The sequence below is a fragment of the Nicotiana sylvestris genome, chromosome 12 (assembly GCF_000393655.2).
Source record: "Nicotiana sylvestris chromosome 12, ASM39365v2, whole genome shotgun sequence".
Classification (NCBI taxonomy): Eukaryota; Viridiplantae; Streptophyta; class Magnoliopsida; order Solanales; family Solanaceae; genus Nicotiana; species Nicotiana sylvestris.
In genome coordinates, this window is record NC_091068.1 from 137,456,741 (window position 1) to 137,483,213 (window position 26,473).

The 26,473-nt window shown below is 37.2% G+C and overlaps 2 protein-coding genes and 1 long non-coding RNA gene across 4 annotated transcripts; all 3 read right to left on the reverse strand.

Annotated features, from left to right (window-relative positions):
• Positions 1 to 4,880: 4,880 nt before the first annotated feature.
• Positions 4,881 to 6,765, reverse strand: LOC104236023 (uncharacterized). 2 transcript variants are annotated; one of them, XR_713334.2, is made up of 4 exons: positions 6,491 to 6,761; positions 6,191 to 6,382; positions 5,715 to 5,761; positions 4,881 to 5,323 (listed from the first exon to the last, which is right to left on the reverse strand). It is a non-coding gene; the product is annotated as an uncharacterized lncRNA (long non-coding RNA). The 2 variants fall into 2 exon arrangements; XR_713333.2 differs by having other exon boundaries at positions 5,715 to 6,382; positions 6,491 to 6,765.
• Positions 6,766 to 6,977: 212 nt separating this feature from the next.
• LOC138883814 (uncharacterized) lies at positions 6,978 to 9,903 on the reverse strand. Its single transcript, XM_070164528.1, has 3 exons — positions 9,687 to 9,903; positions 9,053 to 9,570; positions 6,978 to 7,178 (listed from the first exon to the last, which is right to left on the reverse strand). The coding sequence occupies exons 1-3, from the start codon at positions 9,901 to 9,903 to the stop codon at positions 6,978 to 6,980; spliced, it is 936 nt and encodes a 311-aa protein (XP_070020629.1).
• Positions 9,904 to 10,423: 520 nt separating this feature from the next.
• LOC138883815 (uncharacterized) lies at positions 10,424 to 10,945 on the reverse strand. The gene has a single exon (XM_070164529.1). It carries the CDS (start codon positions 10,943 to 10,945, stop codon positions 10,424 to 10,426), a length of 522 nt encoding a protein of 173 aa, XP_070020630.1.
• Positions 10,946 to 26,473: the final 15,528 nt, after the last annotated feature.

Consider the following 26,473-nt stretch of genomic DNA (forward strand, 5'->3'; position numbering starts at 1 on the left):
TGATTTGATGTGTTATTTTGTTGGAGCCATTTTTTGTTAGCACAAAGTATTCAGTAGCTTTGGAGATTGTGTTTGAAGAGTTTATGTGCTCCTTTTTGTCATTGAATAAATTTTTGTTTTTTGTTAGCCAGATGTGCCGGAAACAGAAGGGAATGATGTTGTCCCATATGATATTGCAATTGAAAGGCAAATTCCTGATTGAATTCCATGTTGATGGCCACTGATGGTCATTGAAGCCTGGACTTTGCTGTCTATTATCACGTATAGATTTGGACAGTATTTCATTTCAGAAGTGGACAACATTAGGGCACTAAAAGAAGATATGGTCAATAGTTTCTTGGCCACTGTTGCAGTAAGAACATTGGGGATCACAGTTGATCCCTATTCTATGGAGGTAACTCTTAGTGGGAAGTCTCTTATGGGTGAGGAGCTAGATGAAATTCTTAATTTTGTTGAGAGTTTGTAGTTTCCAAACTCATTTGAAGGAACCTTCCTCATTAGTATGAAGACTGGTGTCACTCTTGCTTAGGAAAGAGTATGCAGAACTATTTGTGAAGTGGCCAGTCGGGTTAAGTTCCATATGAGGGTGTCTTCCTTTTTTGGAGTTGGGGAAATAAAAATTGAGTTTAACAGATTCAGGATACTTGGGGGGAGAGCAATAGACAGTGAGGATGTGTCCCAAGTCCCTAGATTGTAGATTGAGTTAACCTTAGCATTGAGGTTGTTTTGGGTTAAAGGGCCCTCAATAAAATCTCTAATTGCTAGCTGATTGGGAATCCATACATCATTTAGGAAGCTGCCCTGTTTCCCTTGTGAACTACCCATCTGCTTGCTTTGCAGCAAATATCCCAACCCCTTAAGATGCACTACCAGGTGGATGATTTTGGATGCCTAGGATATCTAGAGGCTCTAACTATCCTAGCTTTGTTGGTCATGTTGCAGTGCTTATGGATTAGTACTCTTGCCTATAGACTGTTGGTATTTTTGAAAGTCCTCTGGGCAAGATTTGTGAGAGAGGCTTTGTTCTTAAGATTAGCCTTTTGGAGTCCTAGTCCTCCATCAGTCTTTCTCTTAGTGACCACATCCCACCTGATTAGGTGGAGCTTCTTCTTTTCAGGAGTGGTGCCCCAAAGAAAGTTCCTTTGGATTTTGTCAATCTATTTGGTAAATTTAGTGGGCAGGTTGATGTACTACATGACATGACTACGAATGCTGTTTAAAGAAGTTTTAGCCAACACAGTTCTGCCAGTCATGTTTAGGCAGCTTGTTTTCCAACCAGCCAGCTTGTATTGCATATTATCAATGATGAATTGAAAGTCTGCACTGGTTTGATTTTTATGAAAAATGGGGAAACCAAGGTATTTTCCAAAGGAGGAGGTGGGTTGGATGAATAGAGAGTTGGTGAGATTCTGTATGGATTCCTGTGGAGTATTTGGGGAAAAGAGGATCCTTGACTTAGCGAGATTTATTTTCTGACCTGATTGTTCATTGAAGTTCTTCATAATGGAAAGGATAATGTTATAGTTCCTGTCATTTGCTTTAGCAAAGAGGGTTAGGTCATCTACGAAAAAAGATGGGATATTTTAGGTCCAGATCTGCTTATACTTATGGGTTGCCACTGATTATCCAGAACAACCTTGTCAATTGATCTTGATAATCTTTTCATACACATTATGAAGAGGTAAAGAGACATTGGGTCTCCTTGCCTGATGCCTCTTGAAGGTTTGAAGGATTCAGGTTTTCCACCATTGACAAGAATGGAGATGAAGGAGAAACTGATGCAGGACATAATGAGTTTGGATAAACCTTGAGGGAAGTTGAAAGTAGAAAGAGTGTCTCTAATAAAAGACCACTCTAGCCTGTCAAAGGACTTCTCCAGATCAATTTTGAGGATCATATTGTCATGTTTCCCTTTCATTCTTCTAAAGTATGTGATGTACTTTTGGACAATGATGACATTATCACAAGCTCTCCTATTGGATAGGAAACTGGCTTGACTAGGCCCAATGATGTGAGGCAAGATAGGCTTTATTTTGTACACTATAATTTTTGTGATGGACTTGTATATTGTGTTACACAGTCCAATTGGCCTAAAACTTTTCAACATTGAAGTTTGGGGGCATTTTGGGATGATGCACAACAGAGTATGGTTCATGGTTTCATCCATAGAACTTGAAGAAAAACATTTTTTACAGAACTCTGTGATAGAGTCACCAACTATGTCCCAATATTTTTGGTAGAAGAAGGGGTGGAGATCATCAGGTTCAGGAGATTTGAAAGGTTTGTAGGAGAAGACTGCCCTTTTTATCTCACTCAACTCTAGAGGTCTGTCTAAGAAAGCTCTTTGGGCATCAGACAGAATGGGATACATAGTGTAGTGGTTGGTGAAGGCCCTATGGGCTTGGGAGTGGGATGTGGTATATAGATTAGTGAAGAAGCCCATAATGGCTGCTTGGATATCCTTCTGGTCGTGGAGCCTAGGGCTGGGCATATATCGGGTAAAACCGATAATCCCAACCGTTAATTATTTATTGGGTTATCGGTATTGGGTTAACGGTTTAGAATTTTTTCACTATTGGGTTATCGGTTAGGGCCTCGATTTGCCAATTTTTTTAATGGGTTAGCCGATAACCCAATAAGAATTAATAAAATTACGACTTTACCCTTAAGTATATATATGCCAGTGCTTCTGTTCATTATCTCCTATTCTTTCTCAGCCGCACTCTTTATTCGCTTCATCTTTATTTTCATAGATCTTACTAGTTACTCATACCGTAAGTCTTTAGTCTTATACATTATGGTTCTAATTTCTATAACAAAATTCATCTTCATATAGGGCTTGCTCTATGGTTTCTTTTTTCAGGTTAGGCATTTGACAAACAACATCCAGTTTATCTTGGACCGTTTGAGGGCTTCAATGCTTGTGGAAGTGCAGGTATTTGTGTGAAATAAAAATTCTAAATCAACTATTGTTGTTATCATATCGGAGGAGGCAGCTAATACCTTGGAACATTTTGTGGAAATTCTTGCAGTTTGATAAGTATTTATCTACTGATTTTTTGGTGAAGCCTATAGAGATTGTGTAGTTGTTGTCTTGTTAACTTGAATTTGAACTGTTAGTACTATATGTTTGGACTTGTTAATTTTAAGGTGAAATTTCTACTACTTTGTACTATTATTAATGTATTTGGACAAGTGTTGTTGAAGAATTATTACTATTCCAGTTGTGGCCACTGGACAGAATGCAGAAATGGGTAGTATACTATATGTGAATTCTTCTTCTTTTTGCTTAACTCCAGTGAATTGTCTTCTCTTTTTTGCTTAACTCTAGATTGAGTTATCTTATCGGGTAAACCAATAACCGAACTGATAATAATCGATAACCAATTAATCAATACCCGATATCTTATCGGTTTGGTTATCGATTTATCAAATTTGTAAATTGATAACCGATATGCTAAACCGATAATATTCATAACCGAACCGAACCGACCGATGCCCACCCCTAGTGGAGCCAATTTCCATTCTCTTCTTTAAGAGAGAGGATTCTGTTCCTTCCTCTTATATTGAGGGTGGAGGTGTGAAAGAATCTAGTGCTAACATCACCCTCGTTAAGCCAATTAATCCTTGATTTAAGCTTCCAGAAATCCTCTTCATTTTTGAGGATTAAGTTATGCTCTTTAACCAGATTAGTTTCAAGATTTAGCAAATAACTACTGAACTGGTAGTTAGGAGATCTCTGGATTCCAGAAATTCTTGCTAGGATTCTTCTTTTTTGGTGGAAGATGTTTCCAAATATTTCCCGGTTCCATTTGGTGACCATTGTTTTGAAGGAATCAATGGATTGGAAGAGATTGGAATGATCTAAGAAAGCCTTATAGATGATATTGGGGAAGGAAGGGTGGCTAGCCCACATTGACTCAAACCTGAAAGGCCTTGTCAGATTATTGTTTGGAGACCCTACCAGATTAATTTGAAAGGGGTAGTGGTCTGAATGGGTCCTAGGGAGGTGCACTACAGTTGCCTCAGGGTACTGTTGTATCCAACTTTCATTAGCAAAACATCTATCTATTCTTTCTAGAATAAGCGAGGTTCTATTACTGTACTTTTTATTAGACCAGGTGTATTTACTCCCTTTGTAGCCTAGATCTAGAAGTTTACACTCATTTATACAATGCCAGAATAGATTGTTTCGGTTAAGGGTTATGGGGTTACTCCCAAATTTATCCCTGTCCTTTAAGACTTTATTGAAGTCTCCTCCCACAAGCCAATTGGTTGTGAGATATTTGGAGATTGTGATTAGGTTCTCCCATAGGAGCTTCATATTAGCTAAAATATTGCTGGCGTAGATAGCAGAGAAGAGCCATGGAGGGTGGTTAGGACTCACCTTTACCATATCATGGATGACTTTGGGGGTGGTGGCCACCTCTTCGACAGTCACACAATCTTCATTCCACATGAACACTATTCCCCCAGACTCTACCTACTGTCAGTGACTTGATGATTGTATTTACTAAAATATTAGTTTTATTGAATTTTGCTAATTAGTCTCTCTCTCTTCCTTTATTTTTTTTATATAAATAAAGATATCTCCTAATTATTTATTCACTAGTGGGGCTAGCCCGGGCAAAGCCTGGGCCCAACGTGAACAATATTATATTTTGTTATATATTGTTATCTTGTCAGACATTGAGTGGATATGTTTTTTTCATTTTAGGTCTTGATAGTAATTTTTTAAGAGTAACTATGTTAGTACTAAAGACAATTCACCTTGGTTGATGTCCAGTTATGAAAGACACAATGTATGGACATACTTTTGGGTTTCGTTACAGTGGCAGGATACAATAAGAGATCAGTCAACAAACTTGCAGTTGTAAGTATAGTAAAAAACAACAGTTCTTAATATATATGTAATTACAATCACGTAGCCGGAAAAAAACTTTTTATCATTGACAAATATATCTTCCTGAATGGGTCTACATATAACTGAGCGCATAATTAACACTTTCATTGTTTAGGCATATGCAACCTTGTGATAGTTCTGCATGTGACAAAGATTGAATTTTGTCAACTTCAACAGTTAGAAGGTGACCAGCATTCTCCAAACAATCCTCGCTCGCTGTAATTTCAGTTGAAGGTTAAGTGTCCTCAAATTCCTCGACAATGGCAATATGAGATGAGATGGCTCTAGTGCTGAATTGTCCATTACCAAACTATCATTTGACACTATTCGCATCGCGGAAACTCTTGACTGCAGATTTAGCTGTAAATCTCATCAGGGGAGCTATTGTCCCTACAGATCATTTCAATTAAGTGGGGAAAACTGCAAAATAGTAAAATATCTGAGAAAACAAGGAATCTAAAGCCTACTTAAAAATGCAATATTTAGGTTCAATGAAGCAATATACAAGAGATTGAACATACAAGATGCAGTTTTCAGTCACTACGATAGATATTCAAAAAATACCAACATACATTATAATCATATAATAAGCCATTAGGAAATTTCTATCCACCTTCATTTATCTGAAGTCCTCCTATTGCTAGAATTGCTTCATGAGCATTTTTGCAAGATATTCTTTTTGCCTACTTTACTTTGTTATCATTGAAATAAACTTTTACAAGACCATTATTGTACAAAATTACTTTTGTAACTACATGAAATTTGACAAAATGATCTTAGTTGGTGAATCGGGTTATGTAAAGAAGATTACCTGCCACTTAGAACTTTAAATGGTGTAGGCACACTCTTCCTGCATCACTGATAAAGAACAATGTCACAAAGGGTCGGAATTTCTATTTTGAATTTAGTAGTTTGAGGAGTCCTGTCTAAACAGTTGTTACTAAATATGTTCTTAGCACTTCAAAAAAGTTTACGTTTGAGAAGCTAATAGTTGGTGTAAAAACCGAAAACAAGTATTTGAATTTAGATGATATTGTCATTTTCTTTGCTAAATAAAAGCATTTATATCAATCTTTGGCCTAACGTATTGAAGTTACAAGCAATGCAATAAGCTATCTCACTAAAGACAATAAAGTTTTGGTCCCCAATTCAAGAACATATGAGGCATAGAAAAAATTTATGAGTAGCACCAAGTAACCAACAGAGAATAAAATCCAAGTAGAAAAGTAGAAAACATTTACTACATTGCAGGCATATCTGGTGAAATCAAGCAAGTGAAATGCTTACAATCCTAATAGCATACTGATAACAACATCCCCTCCCCTTATCATCAGTATTACTCTCCTTTCAGAACCCTCCACAAACTCCATGTTCACATTCGAATCCTGACAATGGAGCTTCTAGTAATATAAAAGGCATAAGCAGATACCACCTAGAATCTTCTCGTGCATCTCTTAACCTCTTTCCATATGGTACTCCCTAGACATAGGTAAACAGAATAAATCAAAAATTTTAAATAATTCTCAACGGATTTTTAGCAGTGAAAATCCTATCCGGATTGGAGAACATGATGAGAAATTTGGTTACCTTAAAAATAGAAAAATAATCACGAATCAAATAGAAGAAGATCTGATCTAAAACCCAATTGTTGAAGTGTCTTCCCAGACGGTGAAAGAGAGATGAAGAAGCTAAAGAGAAAGGAAAATGAAGAATAATCCTAGAACCAGATAAAAACCAAATAGACGTGGTTGTTCTATTGCCACTGGAAGACACATATAAGTATAAAGTCAACAATATCCTCAACTATAAATTTAATGACACTAAGCCGACACGTCGAAACTCTAGCTCAATATTCCATCGATAATGATCGAATTAAGCCAGTGATACCAAACCTTAGATGCAATTAGATGAACTAAAAATCCACTGATAGTGTACCCAATTAGTTGCCCGATTGAAGAACTCACTCCACACAAGCTTTGCATGTCACTGGCAAGAGATGGATGGCTTATATTGTTCTCTGTGACATAGGCATCAATAGTAATATCTGCTACTACCTGCACAACACTACCACCTATCAGGCACAACAAAGCAGATGCAAGTTGTAAGCTGTGGCAAATGACACACTGAGCATGGCAAAAGCACCAAGAAACCTAAAGAAAAAAGGGAGGCAAGACAAAAGAATTCTCTTCTGTCTGTTATTTGACAACTTGACATCTGAAATTGGATAAAGTAAATTCTTTGAAGCAACTACAAAGAAGCAAGATATTTCTACATTCTACAAAAGATAATTAATCAGTCACTCAAAGATGACTCAATACCAAAATAATGGGGGTCAATGATATGAATGCTCTATATCCATTCCACTCTATTTAGGATTTTTTTGTTTCAATACCATATAATATGTCTTTTCTATAGTACAGATACACCAAGAAATGCAATGTCATTTTTAGCAGAAGCACAACAACTTATAGAAATGTATATTTGCGATGATCACAATGAGCAATCAAATATTTTAGAATTCAAAACAGCCATAAGCTGGTTTAAAAAATAATGACAACAAATATCATCTTGCTCAGCCTTTCGAATTTCCCTCTATGTCTATATATGCATATCCAAAAGAAGCTACAAGGAAAAGGTAAATCAGAGACGGTGCTGTTGGATAATACCATACATATTCTTCCATCTCACAGTGACATCATCTTATTATTACTAATGCATTGGTTCTAGATGTAGACCAGCTACTGGAGAATTAAGTATATAGCTTACATCCAGTATAAATAAGTCGAACTCTTGACACAATACCTTAATTGCAGAGCCAAGATCAACTTGAAGAAATAGAAAATATTAGAATCAAAGTAGGTTGAATCCATAATCACTGAACAAAGTATCATATCCTTGTCAAAAAATAACTGATATTTCCTGCCATAAGTGGACCAGAACAATAGTTAGCGCGTGCTTTAAACTTATAATAGCATATTTAACCATAAATTTATGGTATAAATTTAGTAATATAGAGCAAAGATTCCCAAATGATCTTTGTTGTATCAAGCCATAAACAGTCACAAGAACCATTACTAATGAATGATCAACATGAGGTTCCACCACCAAACTTAATACATCATCTCCAAATTGAACTCCACAAGACGTTTTTTTCATTTTACACGCATAAACCCAATTACTGATTTTGTTAAAATCAAATTAGTGGTAAAATAAGTGGATCAATCATATCTGATCAAATAAGATCTTATAAGTAGTAATATAAATCTATGATCGTGAACTTTCATTACTGACCTTCTTTCGGAGCTCGAGGTAAGTAGAAGTCCACTCTTAACCTCATCGCCTATTTGACTAAAAAGAAAAAAAAATAGATGTGAGTACTTCTAAGTGTATAAAAAATGCAACAAAATATACGTTAGTAAAAGGACAAAATAAAACAGAAAAATTATTGTATTTTGGGGTAGCAGAAGACTTACAAGGACGCTCCTTGGATGATTTCGTCATAAACGATATTATATGTAGAATGGTCATCATGGTTGGCTAGCATAGATGGTCGGATCAGCACTTTGACATAATTTGAACTTTTTGCTCTCGATAAGGCAACATAAAGTTGACCGTGTGAAAAAACAGGTTCTCGCAAATATATTCCGACAAAATCCAGAGTCTGACCTTGCACCTTATTTATAGTCATAGCATAGCATAATCTTACTAGGAACTATGTTCATTTAAATTGAACTAGTAATCTTTCGTCTTGTGAAGATAATAATGGTATTCTTGGGATAAATACGTGCTTATTTTTAAAATCGTCTGTCGCGATCTTAGCACTGATAACATGTGTCTTAACATCGCAACGTATTAACCGTGTACCATTGCATAAACCTTCATACGGATTCAAATTGCGCAGCAATATAATGGGGTAGTTCTCTTTCAAAGTTAATTTGTAAGGAGGTAAACCAGCAGGATTCACAGTGTGTAATAGGTTTTCAAATTGACTTTGATCATTAGGCTCAACGGTTTCGTCAATACCAACAAATGTAGTAGCTTTTTCTGGAAATTTTGCTATAAGAATATCGTTGATTTCATTTACAAAATCATTCTTCGTCGTTAGAACAACGCGAGAATCTTCAAGAAAATAGAGGAGGATGTGTGTACATTTGAGAATATCATAGCGAATAAATGGTTTAGAGATTCTTCTTTAGTTGTAAAAGGAATAATCATAGAATCTGGAAGTTCAATTTTGTTATTAAAGTTTACCCTCTCTTGTCCATTTCCAATTCTTATCAAGTAATCACAAAAAGCAGGATCTGTTTTTGCCCTCATATTTTCAAATAATTGCAATTTTTCAAGTTCGTCCCAAATGGTAGAATATAGTAAACTTTCATTAATAAAATCTTCTTTATTCCCGCTTCGAACAACTAAAAGAGTTTGTCTAAAGTCAACGCCAAAAACAACAACTTTTTCCCCAAATAGAATATTTGTATCCATAAGATCTTTTAAGAGCAAGTCAAAAATATAAAGCATTCTTTTTTTAGCCATAGATACTTCATCCCATACAATTAATTTTGCATCACGAATCAGACTTGCAGTTGAGCTTTGTTTGCTAGTGTTACAGCTGAAATTTTCATCTATGTCTATAGGTATTTTGAAACGTGAATGTGCAGTTCGCCCACCTGGAAGAATTGAAGCAACAACGCCAGAAGTAGCAGTTGCTAGAGCTATGTACCCTTTACTATGTATAGTCGCTAATAAAGCACGATATAAAAAGTTTTTCCAGTCCCTCCTGGACCATCGATAAAAAAAGCTCCTGGTTTCTTGGAAAATACTCGGTCAATAATCACATTGTATGCTTTCAATTGTTTTGTGTCCAGTTTTTTGTGTAACAATATATCCTCTTCACTAACCCTGATGGTTCTTTCAATGAATACCTCATTCTCTTCTTTTTCCAGTATAGATAGTTGAACGGTTTCTGGGATAAGCTCATATTCATTTATATTATGACCCATAGAGTGTAAAATATCATTGATCTGATTTAAAACTTGATATTGGATTTTTTTTTTCAACATTAGGTAACACTTTGTAATCTTCTGACATTTGACTCTTCAAATTGTTTCCATATTTTTTTTGGATTAGCTGGATTACAATACACTAATAATGTAGCAAATAAACGCCTTAAACTATATGGCATTTGGTAACTTGCTGCCTCTGACATGCAATCATTTAAACTGTTATCACAGTGTAACAGTCCCTTTTTTTTGCGGATTCTCTAAAAGTATTATAACGTTCCCCATTTATAGTTCGAAGATCTGCATATGATTTCAGTCCTCTCATATTTAGCAACAGTAGTCTGAGATAATATCGTTCTCCTTTAGTTGGGTGACATGTTACGATACGACCAACGGCGCAACGTTGTTATCGCAGTGTCCATGTTTTGTCTGTTGTTGACCATACAAAGTGTTCAGGAAATTCTTTTTATAATAAGTTAAGATTTATGGCATCTTTGGTAGTTCTGTTCATCTGAAAAAATTATGTCAATATTGTTTTCTTAATCATTGGATTATTAATGATTGAGTTAATATCTGTATTGCCTTTAAAAGAAACAAGTTGTTTCCCTTTAAGATGTAATTGAAGATGATAAACGCTTGGATACATCTCACTAATAGAGAAACTAAATAAACGCCAAGCAGCTTCGGGTGGTGATACCCATCTAGCAGATTGATACTCCTTTATTTCATCTATTTCTTTGTTTGTATCATTATCATGTACGTAAAATGCAATTTTGTCATGTCCTTTATAAATATATTTGTAAGGATATTTAACAACCTTTATGTCAGAGCAAACCTCAACGTTCATATGACAGTTGAATTTACCAAGTAAAAAAGGATTGTATGGAACAACCCGAGAATTATCTAAATGTTGCTCTCGTACTTTCATAACTTCTCCTGTGTTTCGTCTTTTATAGACGGGGTAAGAATCACTTCCTTTTGATGTTTGTTTAGCAAATTTTTTTGGATAATTAAACTTACAAAGCCCATTTTTTTCATACATGAATTTGTCGGATTCAGATTACCGCATGGACCGTGCATCATATGTTTGAGAACAATCGAACGTAATTTTTTTTATCCAAATTAGCATCTAGTAATTCAACACTAATAATTCCATCATAAGCCTCCGATGTCAATAACTTATATTCGTTAGCTAATATTATAAGGAAATGAGCATGTGGTAAATCTCGTTTTTGGAATTCAACAGTATACATATAAGCAGCAACTTTTCCAAAGATATTTCTCTTGCTTATATCTGTTTTCAGTTCTTCAACTTTAGTTCTGAGTACTCGACTAATTAAATCAGGTCTATTTTGCGCTTCATCAATTGTCCACAAATGTTCTTTTATTTCCGGCCAAGTTGGATTACAGGTCATAGTTATAAACAAATATGGTTTGCCGAAACGTTATACTAATGCAATAGTATCCATATATCATTGTCGCATATCTCTAGGTCCACCTCTAAAAGAAGCTGAAAGGAATTTTTGCTTACCAATGTTAGAAAAATCTCGTTCTCCAAGTCTTAAAATATCTAGAAGTCCTTGCAATATATGCATTCTAAATAAATCTTGATTGAACGAAGCAAAATCCAGTCTTTGGGTTTCGATTTTTATATATTCGTCAATTGAATATTGCTGAAATAGCCTACCAGTGTGTAGCAACTTGTGACGACCCGACCCGTCGTCTCATGAGTTACCGCTCTGTTTTTCCTATTTTCAGCTTCTTTATGCTTCATTTTACGTATCTTGTTTAATAGAGTTGAGTTGGAGTGGTTTTGATAAGAAATGAGACACTTAGTCTCTTTTAAGAAGGCTTAAGTTGGAAAAGTCAACCAGACATTGACTTATAAGTTAGAGGGCTCGGATGTGAATTCTGATGGTTCGGTTAGCTCTGGGAGATGATTTGAGACTTAGGAGCGTGATCGAAATTTATTTTGGAGGCCCGGTGTAGAATTAGGCTTGAATTGGCGAAGTTAGTAGTTTGACGATTTCTGGTTGATAGGTGAGATTTTGATCCAGGAGTCAGAATGGAATTTTGAGAGTTGTTGTAGCTTCATTATATGATTTAGGATATGCGTGCAAAATTTCAGGTTATTCGGACGTGGTTTAGTTGAGGTTTTTTTATCAAAAGCGTGTTTCGGAAGTTTTAGAAGAACTTAGGCTTGAATTTGAGGTAATTTGATGGTTTTGGTGTTGTTGAGGTGTTTTGATGATTGGAACGAGGTTGAATAATGTTTTAGGATGCGTTGGTGTTTTTGGTTGAGGTCCCAGGGGCCTCGGGTGTGTTTCGGGTGAGTTTTGAGCGAGTACGGACATCCTAAAACTTAGAAAATGGATGGGGCAGTCATTTGTGCACGGGGCGCGGTGGCCTAGCGCGGGGCGCGGTCAAGTGACGCGGCCCGCATTCATGAAGATCCGTAGATCGTCGGTCCAACTTCGGAAGCTCATATCTTTTGATCTACAAGGATTGAGGTGATTCAAAAACGAAAGTTGTAGCCCTTCGTGTCTAGTTTCCAGAAAGGTAAAGATATCTCAATTTGGACATCTGCAGCAAAAGTTATGGCCAAAATACTAAAGCCTGTCACTGCAGAGGAAGGCATGTGCGGCCGTGGTTGTGTTTTCGCGGACCTCACTGGCTTGCGCGGTCCGCGATCGTTTTGGTGCGGCTCGCGGTAGCTGAAATCTGAGGGGGTACCTATAAATACGAGGTTTTGGGTTTTATTTAATATTTTGACCTAGAGAGCTCGGATTTTGGCAATTTTTCGAAGGTTTTTCAAGAAATTCATCAGGGTAAGTGATTTTAACTCAGATTTGGCTAGTATACATGAATCTATCACTGAATTCATCATTTAATTCGTGAATTGGGATGGAATTTGGGAAGAAAATTGTGAAACCTTTCAATGATGATTTGAAGGACCAAATGATATCGGAATTGGATAATTTTGGTATGGTTAGACTTGTGAGGGTATGAAGATTCTGAAAATGTAAATTTTACCCGATTCCGAGACATGAGCCCGAGGCTCGGGTTTTGCTAATTTCGAGATTTTTGATATTTTTCGAATGTTTTCGCTTGGGCTATGTTCCCTTAGCATATTGTGACCTATTTGTTCTGATTTTAAATAGATTTGATGCGCGTGGAGGCCAATTTGAGAGGCAAGAGCATAGCGAGCTAGAGTTTTGGCCAGTTCGAGGTGAGTAATGATTTTAAATGATGTCCTGAGGGTTTGAAACTCCGGATTTGCACAACGTAGTGCTATACTAAGTTGATATACACGCTATGTGACGAGCGTGAGGTTCAATAATACGGGGATTGTAACTTGGTCCATCCCGAAAGATATTTTACTACATTTTTGATTGAGACATATACGTTATTATTGTGAATTGGGCTAGTTGCCATGCTTGGGGCCTTGTGCCGACCTGTAGAACCCTTAGGGAATTTTTGACTTGTTTTCCTCACTTGTTTTGTTAAAGAATTTATATCCTCAGTCATGTTTCCAATTGTTTAAGAATGATATGAACCAGATTTTTGAAATGTTAATCATAAATAGGAAGAGATATGAGGGCTGAGATCCCGTCCGTACATTATGCCCGAGAGGCTGTGTTTTTTAAATGACTGAGAGGGGTCGAGGACCCAATAGTGAGGATATTTTACATATTATGGATCGGGCTGCACGCCGCAACAATTACATATTATGGATCGGGCTGCACGCCGCAACAGATATATATTACACATATTATGGATCGGGCTGCAAGCCGCAGCAATTACATATTATGGATCGGGCTGCACGCCGCAGCAATTACTTATATGGATCGGGATGCACGCCGCAATAATTATATAGCACTTGGGCTGAAGGAGCCTCTCCGGAGTCTGCACACCCCCAGTGAGCGTAGTCGACTATTATTATTATGGATCGAGTTGTACGTCACAATGATATGCGGATGGGGCTGCACGCCGCAGCGGTATATATATATATATATTTATTGATTCGGTTACATGAGAAGTATATGAATTGAGAACTGAGGATAAGAACGAATAAATGAACTGAAATGCTTGAGGAGCTGATTTATACTGATTATATATGTTTTACCTGGTTTAAAGAATTTCTCATGATTTCCTCATTCACTGCTGCTTAAACGATTCTACTGTTTTGGTATAGAACTGCTTAGTGCCTTTACGTGATTTCATACTGTCATCTATTATTTATTGTTATTACTCACTGGGTCAGAGTACTCACATTACTCCCTGCACCATGTGTGCAGGTACAGGTATTCCTGAGGCATAGATCGAGCTTTCCTGTCGTTCTGTTTTCATCGGAGTTATCGAGGTAGCTGCATGGCATTCGCAGACCCCATTTCTCCTTCTATCTCCACTTATTATTCCGGATTTTATACATATTTCTGTATTAGATTGTTAAAACCTTGTATTAGATGCTCAGACTTGTGACATCGGATCAGTGGGCCGTTTTACAGAGATTTTTTGTGATTATGGTTTCCGTACATTTCATCCGTTAAATTCATACTTCTATTTATATTAAATTGGTATTAAATCCCGAAAATTGGTATTGAATTATAAAGAAAGAGATTGCGAGATGTTAATTGGTCGGGATTGCCTAACATTGTGTTGGGCGCCATCACGGCCGGGGTTGGGGTCGTGACAAGTTGGTATCAGAGCCTAGGTTACTTGGTCTCGCGAGTCATGAGCCGGTTTAGTAGAGTCTCGTGGATCGGTACAGAGACGTCTGTATTTATCCTCGAGAGGCTGCAGAACCTTTAGGAAAACTTCACATTCTTGAATTCTTATCGTGCGTCCTTGATTCAACTTGAAAAGTAACTCTTGAAATTCCTTCTACGCGTTCGTATGTGCGCATGAGCGCTCAGTATCAGATATGCCTTGATGGCTTGTGATTCCCTGATCGAGGGGCGAGATGTGATCTCTGTGAGTTTGATGTTGGGCCAGTCTGGAGGACTTGAGGCCGAATATTTGCCTATGGCTTAAGCACCGAGGTGCTGATTGTGTGAGCAAGGATTTTTGCACTTATATATTCGGTAGTCTCCCTATTAGTAGAAGTTATGGCTGACAACTATGTGATGAGTATATTAGTATTGCGAGATGTATCCATCTTGATTTGAGGTATAGCCCCGAGTTATGGGCGCGTGAATAATCTTTTCATGTCTCCTATTTGGAGTGAAGTAAGTTTCTTGTTACGGTATGAGTTTAGACTAAGGAAGATTAAGTGACTGTGTAATGTGTATTACAGTGGAAGGTATACAAAATGTTAATTGGAGGCAAAAAAAGTGGGTTATCTCCTGCGGAGTGTTCTAAGGTGGTGTGATCCTTATGTTGTCTATTAGAAGATCTCATTTACAAGTGAAGAATATGCGTTGAAATCTAAATTGTGCTGCCTAGAGAGTGGGCTTAACTATTGTGTGAGTAAATGCAAGAATTGCAGAAGAGTTAAAATTCCAGATGATTTGTGTTTCTACAAGCTTATGAAGGAGTGAGTTCAATCTCACTATGGTATTACGGCAACAATAGAGTATGTGTGTTTTGATTTATTGAGTGCGTTTTGTTATATGGCTTTGATCCAAGTTGGGGAGTTTGCTATTAATTAAGTTGATTGCACGGTTAAGAGCTATATTATTCCAGTCTGCCACAGAGATGCCTCGGTATTATTCGATCTCGGTTCCACCTATTTTTATGTGTCCTCATATTTTTCTCATTATTTGGGTACGCCCCGAGAGTTTCTTTCTTTACCTATTCATGTATCTACCCCGGTGGGAGATACTGTTGTTGTGAACCGTGTGTACCGGTCATGTGTTGTGATTATTGGGGGTCTGGAGACCCGAGTTGATTTATTGCTATTGAGCATGATGGACTTTGATGTTATTCTGGGCATGGATTGGCTATCTCCATGTCGTGCTATTCTAGACTGTCATGCTAAGACAGTCACTTTGGCTATTCTAGGTGTTCCAAGGATCGAGTGGCGTGGTATGACTGATTATGTTCCTAGCAGAGTAATTTCTTTCTTGAAAGCCCAACGTATGGTTGGGAAGGGTTGTCTATCATATCTAGCTTTTGTGCGAGATATTGGAGCTGAGACTCCTAGTATTGATTCTGTCCCAGTTGTGAGGGATTTTTCCTGATGCATTTCCTGCAGACCTGCCGGGCATGCTGCCGGATAGGGATATTGATTTTGGCGTTGACCTGGTGCCGGGCTCTCAGTCTATTTCTATTCTGCCGTATCGTATGACACCTGCAGAGTTGAGAAAATTGAAAGAGCAGTTTCAGGAACTCCTAGATAAGGGGGTTCATTTGGCCTAGTGTGTCACCTTGGGGTGCACCAGCCTTATTTGTGAAAAAGAAGGATGGCACAATGAGAATGTGCATTGATTACATGCAATTGAATAAAGTAAGAGTGAACAAGTATCCTTTGTCTCGTATTGATAGCTTGGTTATGTGCGAATAGATTTGAAAGTTTTCTTAATGGTTTTTACCATGGTCCGAGCCGGATATCTCCTACCGGTGCGCGGATCATATTGTACATTATGAACTCCTCCTATATGGGAGAAAATAGAAGATTTCTAACTGCCGAAATGTAATTCTACTATAGCCCAAAAATTCTAATGAGATTTTGTATTTGCAACAAGATGGCATGATAGACGTGGTGTATGGTACATGCTTAATATTTTGATGTGCAAGGTGGCAGTTCATTCTTAAAGGGAAAGTCATGAATTATGGGTAGAATAGTCAGTTTCAAATATTTAGATTGAATGTTATAACTGCTCGGTAAGGCCTGAGAAGGGTGCACATTATATTCTGATTAACAGATGTCTATTGACGTTTCAATGCTCACTTGGTTGATCGACTACCAATATTTCGATCTTGTTATGTATTGTAGAAATTTTTTTGAAAATAATTATCTTGGGATGGTCGTACTTGAGGGATGTGTCAGTCATTTGGGTGCTGAGGTCGTGATCAGTTACGGTGATTTATGCGATCTATGAATTTGGAAACGGAGAATTCTAAAAAATATACAATTTCGGGATTGTAGCATGTTGAGGGGAGTATTTTAGCTAACTCATTGGATGCACTAGTCGAGCTAATTGATGGTGATAACTATACGCTGTGAGCACGAATGTATGTGAGGTTTGAACCTGTGTGCAAGCACTGAGCTAATATTCATGCTCGGAAGATACGTAGGCTATGATATGCCTAGAGTGGGATATTGGGCTTAAAGGTATAATGTTTCTCGTATTCGTAACTTTGTTAAGAACTATCTGGACTATACTTGAGATTTCCAAGATCCTAAATTCCAAAACAAACTGGGTAATTACTAATTCTGTGTTAACTTGCTGATTTGAGCTATGACAGCGCAATTTGCTCATACCTACGATATAGAGTGTTATTTATTCCAGTAAAGGAGAATGAGAATCTTGTTTCAGTTAGCATATACATGTGTACTTGTTGGATTGCTTCTATATGATATGCTTGGACTGGAGGTCTGTGACCGTGCCAGGTGGATTATGTTATTGGAAATTAAGTTGCTCGTGAAGTTGATGTCAATGTGAGCTATAGAAGAGCCGGTTATTATTATTCTATTCATATATCTGGGTTCCACTGTGATTGACGAGCCCATAGCATATCGTTGGGGTGGTACTTGTGGAACTTGCAAAGCGGCTCTCTTCTTTGAGGTATTTTCCCTTTCTAGGGCAACCAGATGGTGAAATAGTGAGGTTTACTGGTATGGCATTGTATTATGTACTTTCCCGTGGGCATGATGATTCGCTTGTGGTACTAGACATCAAATTGCGCTTGGTTGATGGTTTTGAGCATGATGACTTGGGGTGTCTCAGGTGAACTAGTGTCTAAATACCTCGCGATTAGGTTCGGGTGCTCTGTTTCTATGATGTGAGACGGATTCTCAGCCTTGTGTTATGGTGGTACTAGTGAGCTTGTGGTACAACTCTTTGATTTGAGTCATTTTCATGAATTTAGTATACTCGGACTATTGATTATTGGCGCGCATACTGTGCGAGTTGTGGCTTAGGTATGTATTGATGTGTCATGTCACCAGAGTAGTGTGTTGGATTAGAAGAGATCAGAGGGATCACTAATGAATACAAACGGATTCAATTTCGGTATGTTGGAAGGGAAATATCGAGCTTCGACTCAGAAATTTGATGTAGCATTTGCCAAAGGAGAAAGGGCTTCATGAATGGTTGACATAAGAAACGGGTATGGCTTACAATGTGTTTTATTTACCCTTTGCAGTATATGAAGATGTTAGGATGAGACCTTAGTTGATAAGAGGTTTTCTATCGGTATTCGGTTGTTGTGTGCAACTGCTATGATTAGGAGTTATTGCTGCAAGCATTTGAGTCATGTGTTATGTTATGTAATTGCACCCGAGGTTGCAGGTATGGGTTGTTACAACTTGTTCGGGCTTATTCACAGTATAAATGTGGGATTCTGATCATATGAAGGATTTCAAAAGTGAAAATGTGGTCGTATGGTTTGTGGGCTAGATTGGATTGCAAAAATTTCAGTTACAATGTGTTGTCGGACCTATATGAGATAGGGTGACGTGGGATCACCCCCGGGTTTATGCGTGGTAAGGTTATTCAGCGATTGTTTGGCTTTTGAAACAACTCTGGGCACGTTCGAGGACAAACGTTTGTTTAAGTTGGGGAGGATGTGACGACCCGACCCGTCGTCTCATGAGTTACCGCTCCGTTTTTCCTATTTTCAGCTTCTTTATGTTTCATTGTCCGTATCTTGTGTAATAGAGTTGAGTTGGAATGGTTTTGATAAGAAATGAGACACTTAGTCTCTTTTAAGAAGGCTTAAGTTGGAAAAGTCAATCAGACGTTGACTTATGAGTTAGAGGGCTTGGATGTGAATTCCAATGGTTCGGTTAGCTCCGGGAGATGATTTGAGACTTAGGAGCATGATCAGAATTTATTTTGGAGGCCCAGTGTAGAATTAGGCTTGAATTGGCGAAGTAGTAGTTTGACGATTTCCGGTTGATAGGTGAGATTTTGATCCGGAGTCGGAATGGAATTCCGAGAGTTGCTGTAGCTTTATTATGTGATTTAGGATATGCGTGCAAAATTTCAAGTATTCGGACGTGGTTTAGTTGGGTTTTTTTTATCAAAATCATGTTTCAAAAGTTTTAGAAGAACTTAGGCTTGAATTTGAGGTAGTTTGATGGTTTTGGTGTTGTTGAGGTGTTGTTGATGATTGGAACGAGGTTGAATAATGTTTTAGGATGCGTTGGTGTTTTTGGTTGAGGTCCCGGGGGCCTCGGATGTGTTTCGGGTGAGTATTGAGCGAGTACGGACATCCCGAAACTTAGATGGGGCAGTCATTTGTGCGCGGGGCGAGTGATGTGGCCCGCGGTCATGAAGATCCGCAGATCATCGGTCCAACTTCGTAAGCTCATATCTTTTGATCTACAAGGAATTGTGAGGTGATATAAAAATGAAAGTTGTAGCCCTTCGTGTCTAGTTTCCAGAAAGGTAAAGATATCTCAATTTGGACATCAGTAGCAAAATTTATGGCTAAAATACTAAAGCGTGTCACTGCAGAGGAAGACCTGTGCGGCCGCGGTTGTGTTTGCGTGGACCACATTGGCTTGCGCGAACCGCGGTCGGTTTGGTGCGGCCCGTGGTAGCTGAAATCTGAGGGGGTACCTATAAATACGAGGTTTTGGATTTATTTAATATTTTGACCTAGAGAGCTCGGATTTTGGCAATTTTTCGAAGGTTTTTCAAGAAATTCATTAGGGTAAATGATTTTAACTCAGATTTGGCTAGTATACATGAATCTATCACTGAATTCATCATTTAATTCATGAATTTGGATGGAATTTGGGAAGAAAATTGTGAAACCTTTCAAAAATGTAAAATGATGATTTGAAGGACCAAATGGCATCAGAATTGGATAATTTTGGTATGGTTAGACTCGTGAGGGTATGAAGATTCTGAAAATTTAAATTTTACCCGATTCCGAGACGTGGGCCCGGGGCTCGGGTTTTGCTAATTTCGAGATTTTTGATATTTTTCGAATGTTTTCGCTTGGGCTATGTTCCCTTAGCATATTGTGACCTATTTGTTCTGATTTTGGATAGATTCGACGCGCGTGGAGGCCAATTTGAGAGGCAAGAGCATAGCGAGCTAGAGTTTTGGCCAGTTCGAGGTGAGTAATGATTTTAAATGATGTCCTGAGGGTTTGAAACTCCGGATTTGCACAACATAGTGCTATACTAAGTTGATATACACGCTGTGTGACGTGCGTGAGGTTCAATACTATGGGGATTGTAACTTGGTCCATCCCGAAAGATATTTTACTACATTTTTGATTGAGACATATACGTTATTATTGTGAATTGGGCTAGTTGCCATGCTTGGGGCCTTGTGCCGACCTGTAGAACCCTTAGGGGATTTTTGACTGGTTTTCCTCACTTATTTTGTTAAAGAATTTATATCCTCAGTCATGTTTCCAATTGTTTAAGAATGATATGAACCAGATTTTTGAAATGTTAATCATAAATAGGAAGAGATATGAGGGCTGAGATCCCGACCGTACATTATGCCCGAGAGGCTGTGATTTTTAAATGACTGAGAGGGGTCGAGGACCCAATAGTGAGGATATTTTACATATTATGGATCGGGCTGCACGCCGCAACAATTACATATTATTGATCGGGCTGCACGCAGTAGCAGCTATATATATTACACATATTATGGATCAGGCTGCACGCCACAGCAATTACATATTATGGATCGGGCTGCACGCCGCAACAATTACTTATATGGATCGGGCTGCACGCCGCAACAATTACTTATATTGATCGAGCTGCACGCCGCAACAATTATATAGCGCTTGGGCTGAAGGAGCCTCTTCGGAGTCTGCACACCCCCAGTGAGCGCAGTCGACTGTTATTATTATGGATCAGGCTGTACGCCATAGCGATATACGGATCGGGATGCACGCCGCAGCGGTATATATATTTATTGATTCGGTTATCGTGAGAAGTATATGAATTGAGAACTAAGGATAAGAACGAATAAATGAACTGAAATGCTTGAGGAGCTGATTTATACTGATTATATCTGTTTTACCTGGTTTAAAGAATTTCACATGATTTCCTCATTCACTGCTGCTTAAACGATTCTACTGTTTTGGTATAGAACTGCTTAGTGCCTTTACGTGATTTCATACTGTCAGCCATTATTTATTGTTATTACTCACTGGGTCGGAGTACTCACATTACTCCCTGCACCATGTGTGCAGGTACAGGTATTCCTGAGGCATAGAGCGAGCTTTCCTGCCGTTCTATTTTCATCGGAGTTATCGAGGTAGCTGCATGGTGTTCGCAGACCCGATTTCTCCTTCTATCTCCACTTATTATTCCGCATTTTAGACATATTTCTGTATTAGATTGTTAAAACCTTGTATTAGAAGCTCAGACTTGTGACACCGGATCAATGGGCTATTTTACAGAGATTTTTCGTGATTATGGTTTCCGCACATTTCATCCGTTAAATTCATACTTCTATTTATATTAAATTGGTATTAAATCCCGAAAATTGGTATTGAATTATAAAGAAAGAATTGTGAGATGTTAATTGGTCGGGCTTGCCTAGCATTGTGTTGGGCACTATCACGGCCGGGGTTGGGGTCGTGACAAGTTGGTATTAGAGCCTAGGTTACCTGGTCTCGCGAGTCATGAGCTGGTTTAGTAGAGTCTCGCAGATCGGTACGGAGACGTCTGTATTTATCCTCGAGAGGCTGCAGAACCTTTAGGAAAACTTCACATTCTTGAATTCTTATCGTGCGTCCTTGATTCAGCTTGAAAAGTAATTCTTGAAATTCCTTCCACGCGTTCGTATGCGCATGAACGCTCAGTATCAGATATGCCTTGATGGCTTGTGATTCCTTGATCGAGGGGCGAGATGTGATCTCTGTGAGTTTGATGTTGGGCCAGTCTGGAGCACTTGAGGCCGAATATTTGCCTTTGGCTTGAGCACCGATGTGCTGATTGTGTGAGCAAGGATTTTTGAACTTATATGTTCGGTAGTGTCCCTATTAGTAGAAGTAATGGCTGACAACTATGTTAAGTTTATATTGTTCGCGTCATCTAACATTCCTATCAGGACATTTCTTTTCAGAGCAGGGACGCTTGTTTGTTTGTCCAGAGTCCATCAATATTAAAATTTGTTGCTCCCTAATATCAGTTGGTACAAGAGTCCTACAATTTTTAAACGTTATAAAATTCATGATCAGTAAACAAACAATAGTGCAACCATACTAAGAAATAGTTCTAATGACTTGTACCAAGAGATTCATTACAAAAACATTGGCTGAAAGTCAATATTGATTTAATTTCAGAAGGTCAGATCATTTGATCCGGTAGAAATTTTACCAAATCAAAAATACTAATTAGGAATTGCACAAATAGCATTGATCTACGTAATATATACATGGTTAAATGATCAATTTTAGCAGCTTATTAGATTCTCAAATATATTTTATATTATATGTAGCTCGTGGTAAGATAAAGCTTTTCTTCAAGTGAATACAGTTGAATGGTCACATTTGAAGTATTTAGCAACGGCATAACCAAATGAACCACTAAATGCAACTTATCTTTCACTTTGCGCAAAGTAAACTGAAACTATTTTCATATCAAAAGCAGAAAAAAATTAAGAAACCAAAAATTTTAACCACACAATAGTAGCCATATCAAACAACAAATGTATTATCTTGGGATTATCAGAAGACCAGAAATGGGAACCACATTACCTTTTGATTCCATTAAGCACATCAATAGGAAGTCCAATAATTGGTCAATTTTACATGAAGAAAATAAAGTGTTTGAACTACTTTTACGTCAAGCCTTAATTTCAAACCAACCCAAAATGTTATGTCACAATGATTTAAGTTAAATAAGCTAAGCTTTTTAGGTTTAATTTCTTTTCTCTCTTTCTTTTCGATTTTAGGTTTAATATTGTTCATCATAAAGCGTAATGAGAAGGCTCTAGGTTTAACACTTTGCAACTATTTTTTTTCCTTGGTCAAACCAAAACTTTCTTACCCTTCTAAACAGTAGTCAAAAAGAAGATTCATTTCTTGTAAAATAGTGTTTAGCTTCAGAAAGTTCAATATAGTGAGTTCTTGGGAAAACTTAATACAGCTAGATAGAATCCAATTTGTCAATGGCAGGCCGGCCCAGTTACACAAGTTGGCACATAGGATTTGTTGAGTAATGACTGCAACTAAGCTGCTTGATTGTGTAATAGCGTTAACCCCATCAAATTTGAAAGCAATACCCAATTGAATTTCAGTTGATTTTTAAAAAATCCACAGCGATTGCGAAATTGATTAATGGTGAAGCAGACCTCCAAATTATTACATAATCACACAGTTTTTCCAATTTACCCAAAATCATAATAAAGGAATAAAAGAAATTAGGGCTTTTAGCATAAGGATAAATTTTGGAGTGCAAGGGTAGAAATCAAGAGGAACAAAGTTAGTGAAAAAGAAGGGTACCTAACAGTAGCGAGAGAGAACCAAATTCACCGCCTAAGAAGAGTGTTGTTTCAGTTCACTGCATCCAAACGTTTGTTGCAACTTGCCGTAGTTATCTTACTGAGCGAGTGTTTTAACAGAAGAGAGTGAGAGCGAAACACGTGTGCAAATTAGAGACGGTGGAATTTTACTGAGTTGCAAATAACTATCTTTTTAGATTTTTATTTTTTCATGGGTTGGCATGTGGTGAAAGGCCAAAGAAGCATTTGGGCCAGACAGGCATGTTGATGACACTGACAGGTGCAGAGAGGTTACTCGGAAGAAGTTCAAAAATTCTGTGCGTTGTTATCTCATAGACAGCATGGTCAACCAACTTTAGCAACGTGTTGCTGTACGGAAGCGCATGGAAATTTCTCATAGCACAAAAGTCAGATGAAAATACCTAACTGCCTTCATGTCGGCAAGCATAGATGACAAGGGTCTTCTGCTTGCTCTAGGGCTCTTCTATGTAGTTAGAAAGAATAAAGAGCAATTCCGATCTGCAATGGAAAATTGATGCATTTTATGATTAATAGATCCTTAGCTTTCTCTATCTTGACTAAATTAGGGAACAACAGAATACCAAGACGATTTTATGTTACTATACTATAACAATGTTCAAGCATAAATAACGATAAAGACTACAAATAAAAGTGTCGAAGCAGGTCTTACAGTGAGAAGGTGTTTAACTTTGGGCGTATTACTACAGGAATCACAATCCTCTTTCTAGATTATTGAGGACGAAGCAGATAAAATTCTAAATTTTATCAATTTCTCATATTCCCAAACCCTAGCACCATCCACCAATTTTTTCCAAAAAGAAATCGTAATCTTACAATCTTAAAATATATTACACCAAGACCAGTCCTTTCACACAGGAAAATACAATAAATTACACAATTGAGAAATCCCATGATACAGAGAAATTAAGAGAGAGATGTGATCGAATAGCAAAAAAGACAACTAAATGAGGAAAACTTATATTACCAATTATGGTACAACTCTTCTGAGTGAAACCCCTTGCTGCACAAAGTTGTGAGAAAGAAGAACATTTACCCTTGCTGCAGAAGAAGAGCAGGGAAAAATAAACCTCGTATAAAGTTTTAGCTAGATTAGCACCAACGTTACCTCCAACTGTCAGGAGAAAAGTCCACGTGCTCTGCTATTAATATACTGGCTCAGCAAAAGAGGCAAAGCCTACAACTTTTAGAGCTATTTTACCTATATAAGTGGTGTCACACCTCCTTTTTCCGCTCCCGCGGGGGTACGTAAAGAGTTTTTTCCAATTAAAGGATAGTCGAAACGGGATTTGTTTATTTATTTCAGAGTCGCCACTTGGGAGATTTAGGGTGTCCCAAGTCACCAGTTTAATCCCGAATCGAGGAAAAGAATGACTCTGTATTACAGTCCGCGAACCAGAAATCCGGATAAGGAATTCTGTTAACCCGGGAGAAGGTGTTAGGCATTCCCGAGTTCCGTGGTTCTAGCACGGTCGCTCAACTGTTATATTTGGCTTGACTATCTGATATAATACGTATTATAAACTTATGTGCAAATTTAACTTTTAAAAACCGCTTTTATCATTATTTATTTTATACAAAATTGCAACGTCGTGAAAACGCATCTCGAGCCACGCCACAACCAGTGCACGCGTGATTTGTTGACGCATTTTGACTTCGTCAAGATCGTGATTTGGGTTACATAAATGTACACCCGTATTCAAGAAAATAACCTTATTAAATATGCGCCAAAATACTACGCGTTATGATATTATTAGGTAAGACCGTGAATTTTACTAAATCGCCCATCTTGAAATCTAGGTATTTTCTTATATAAAAAAATAAAAATAAATAAAATTTAAGGACTGCAATTTTTTGTATTATTTATATTTATTTATTTGTTAGCGAGATCCTCCCTTATTTTATGAATACCCTTTAATGACTACATCTTTATTATTACTAAGTTTGTCCATAATTATGAAGTCAATCTCTACATACTTAAAAATAACATATTAATTACTAATTCAAAACAAATATTAATGGAAAGTAATATTACTAAAATGATAATTACGAACAACATGGAATTGCCCAAAAAGTAAAAAAAAAAACTAATTATCCCATAGTTGGATTAAAACATATTGTTAGTATGACTTAAGCTTATTGAAATTAATTATTTACAAATACTGAAAATTAAAAAAAAAAACTTGATTACTAAACCATATTTCTAAAAGTTAAACAATTTAAACTTAACTAACTTTGTTTTAATTCACATCATGTCCTAATACTTGATTCGCAAACTAATTCATGTTTTAACTGAAATTAACTACATGATTCCGATTAACTTAATGTTGACAAAAAAACCTTATGAATAAGGAATTAATCAATTTTTGCCAAAACTAATTCAATAACGCCATTTTTACGTTATTTCTTCTATTTTGATTATTAAACAGTTTTAATTAGTAATCCGTCTTGAATATATTTCCTAATAATCCGGTTAAGGCGTTATTTAATATATCGCTATAACATGTCTAATTATGCCAAATGACAGTGATTGACAGAATAATAATACATGAATAATCTAAATACAATACAAAAAAAATTAAAACTAAATTAAAAATTTAACATTCCGTTCTTCATTTCAGCTTACAAAATGCCAAAATTACAGTTGTGTACCTGGTATTGCCAATATAAGAAGAAGAAAGTCAGCCACGCAGTAATAACAATACAGCACAACAACAAAAGTCCAATAGCAGTAACAACCCAGGAACAGAGTTTGCAAACCGGTGGAGTATTAATCTCAAAACAAAAGCTTCAAGCTTTGATGAAAAAATAATTAATTCTGATTTCAACCAATGAAAGAAAGCAAAAGATTTTTTTTTTAGTTTCTTTTTTTTGAAAGTTTAAATATTTTTTTTCGGAATTTTCTCTCTCTTAAATGTTCAGCCCTCTTTTTTTCTCTC

Coding starts and splice junctions, on each gene's coding strand:
- LOC138883814 (XM_070164528.1), bottom strand. CDS start 9,903: ATGGGTCATAATATAAATGAATATGAGCTTATCCCAGAAACCGTTCAA. Junction 9,571..9,686: donor AGGAGCTTTTTTTATCGATG/GTCCAGGAGGGA, acceptor CAATTCTTCCAG/GTGGGCGAACTGCACATTCA. Junction 7,179..9,052: donor TCGCTATGATATTCTCAAAT/GTACACACATCC, acceptor TATCTTTTGTAG/AATGTAGAAATATCTTGCTT.
- LOC138883815 (XM_070164529.1), bottom strand. CDS start 10,945: ATGTATGAAAAAAATGGGCTTTGTAAGTTTAATTATCCAAAAAAATTT.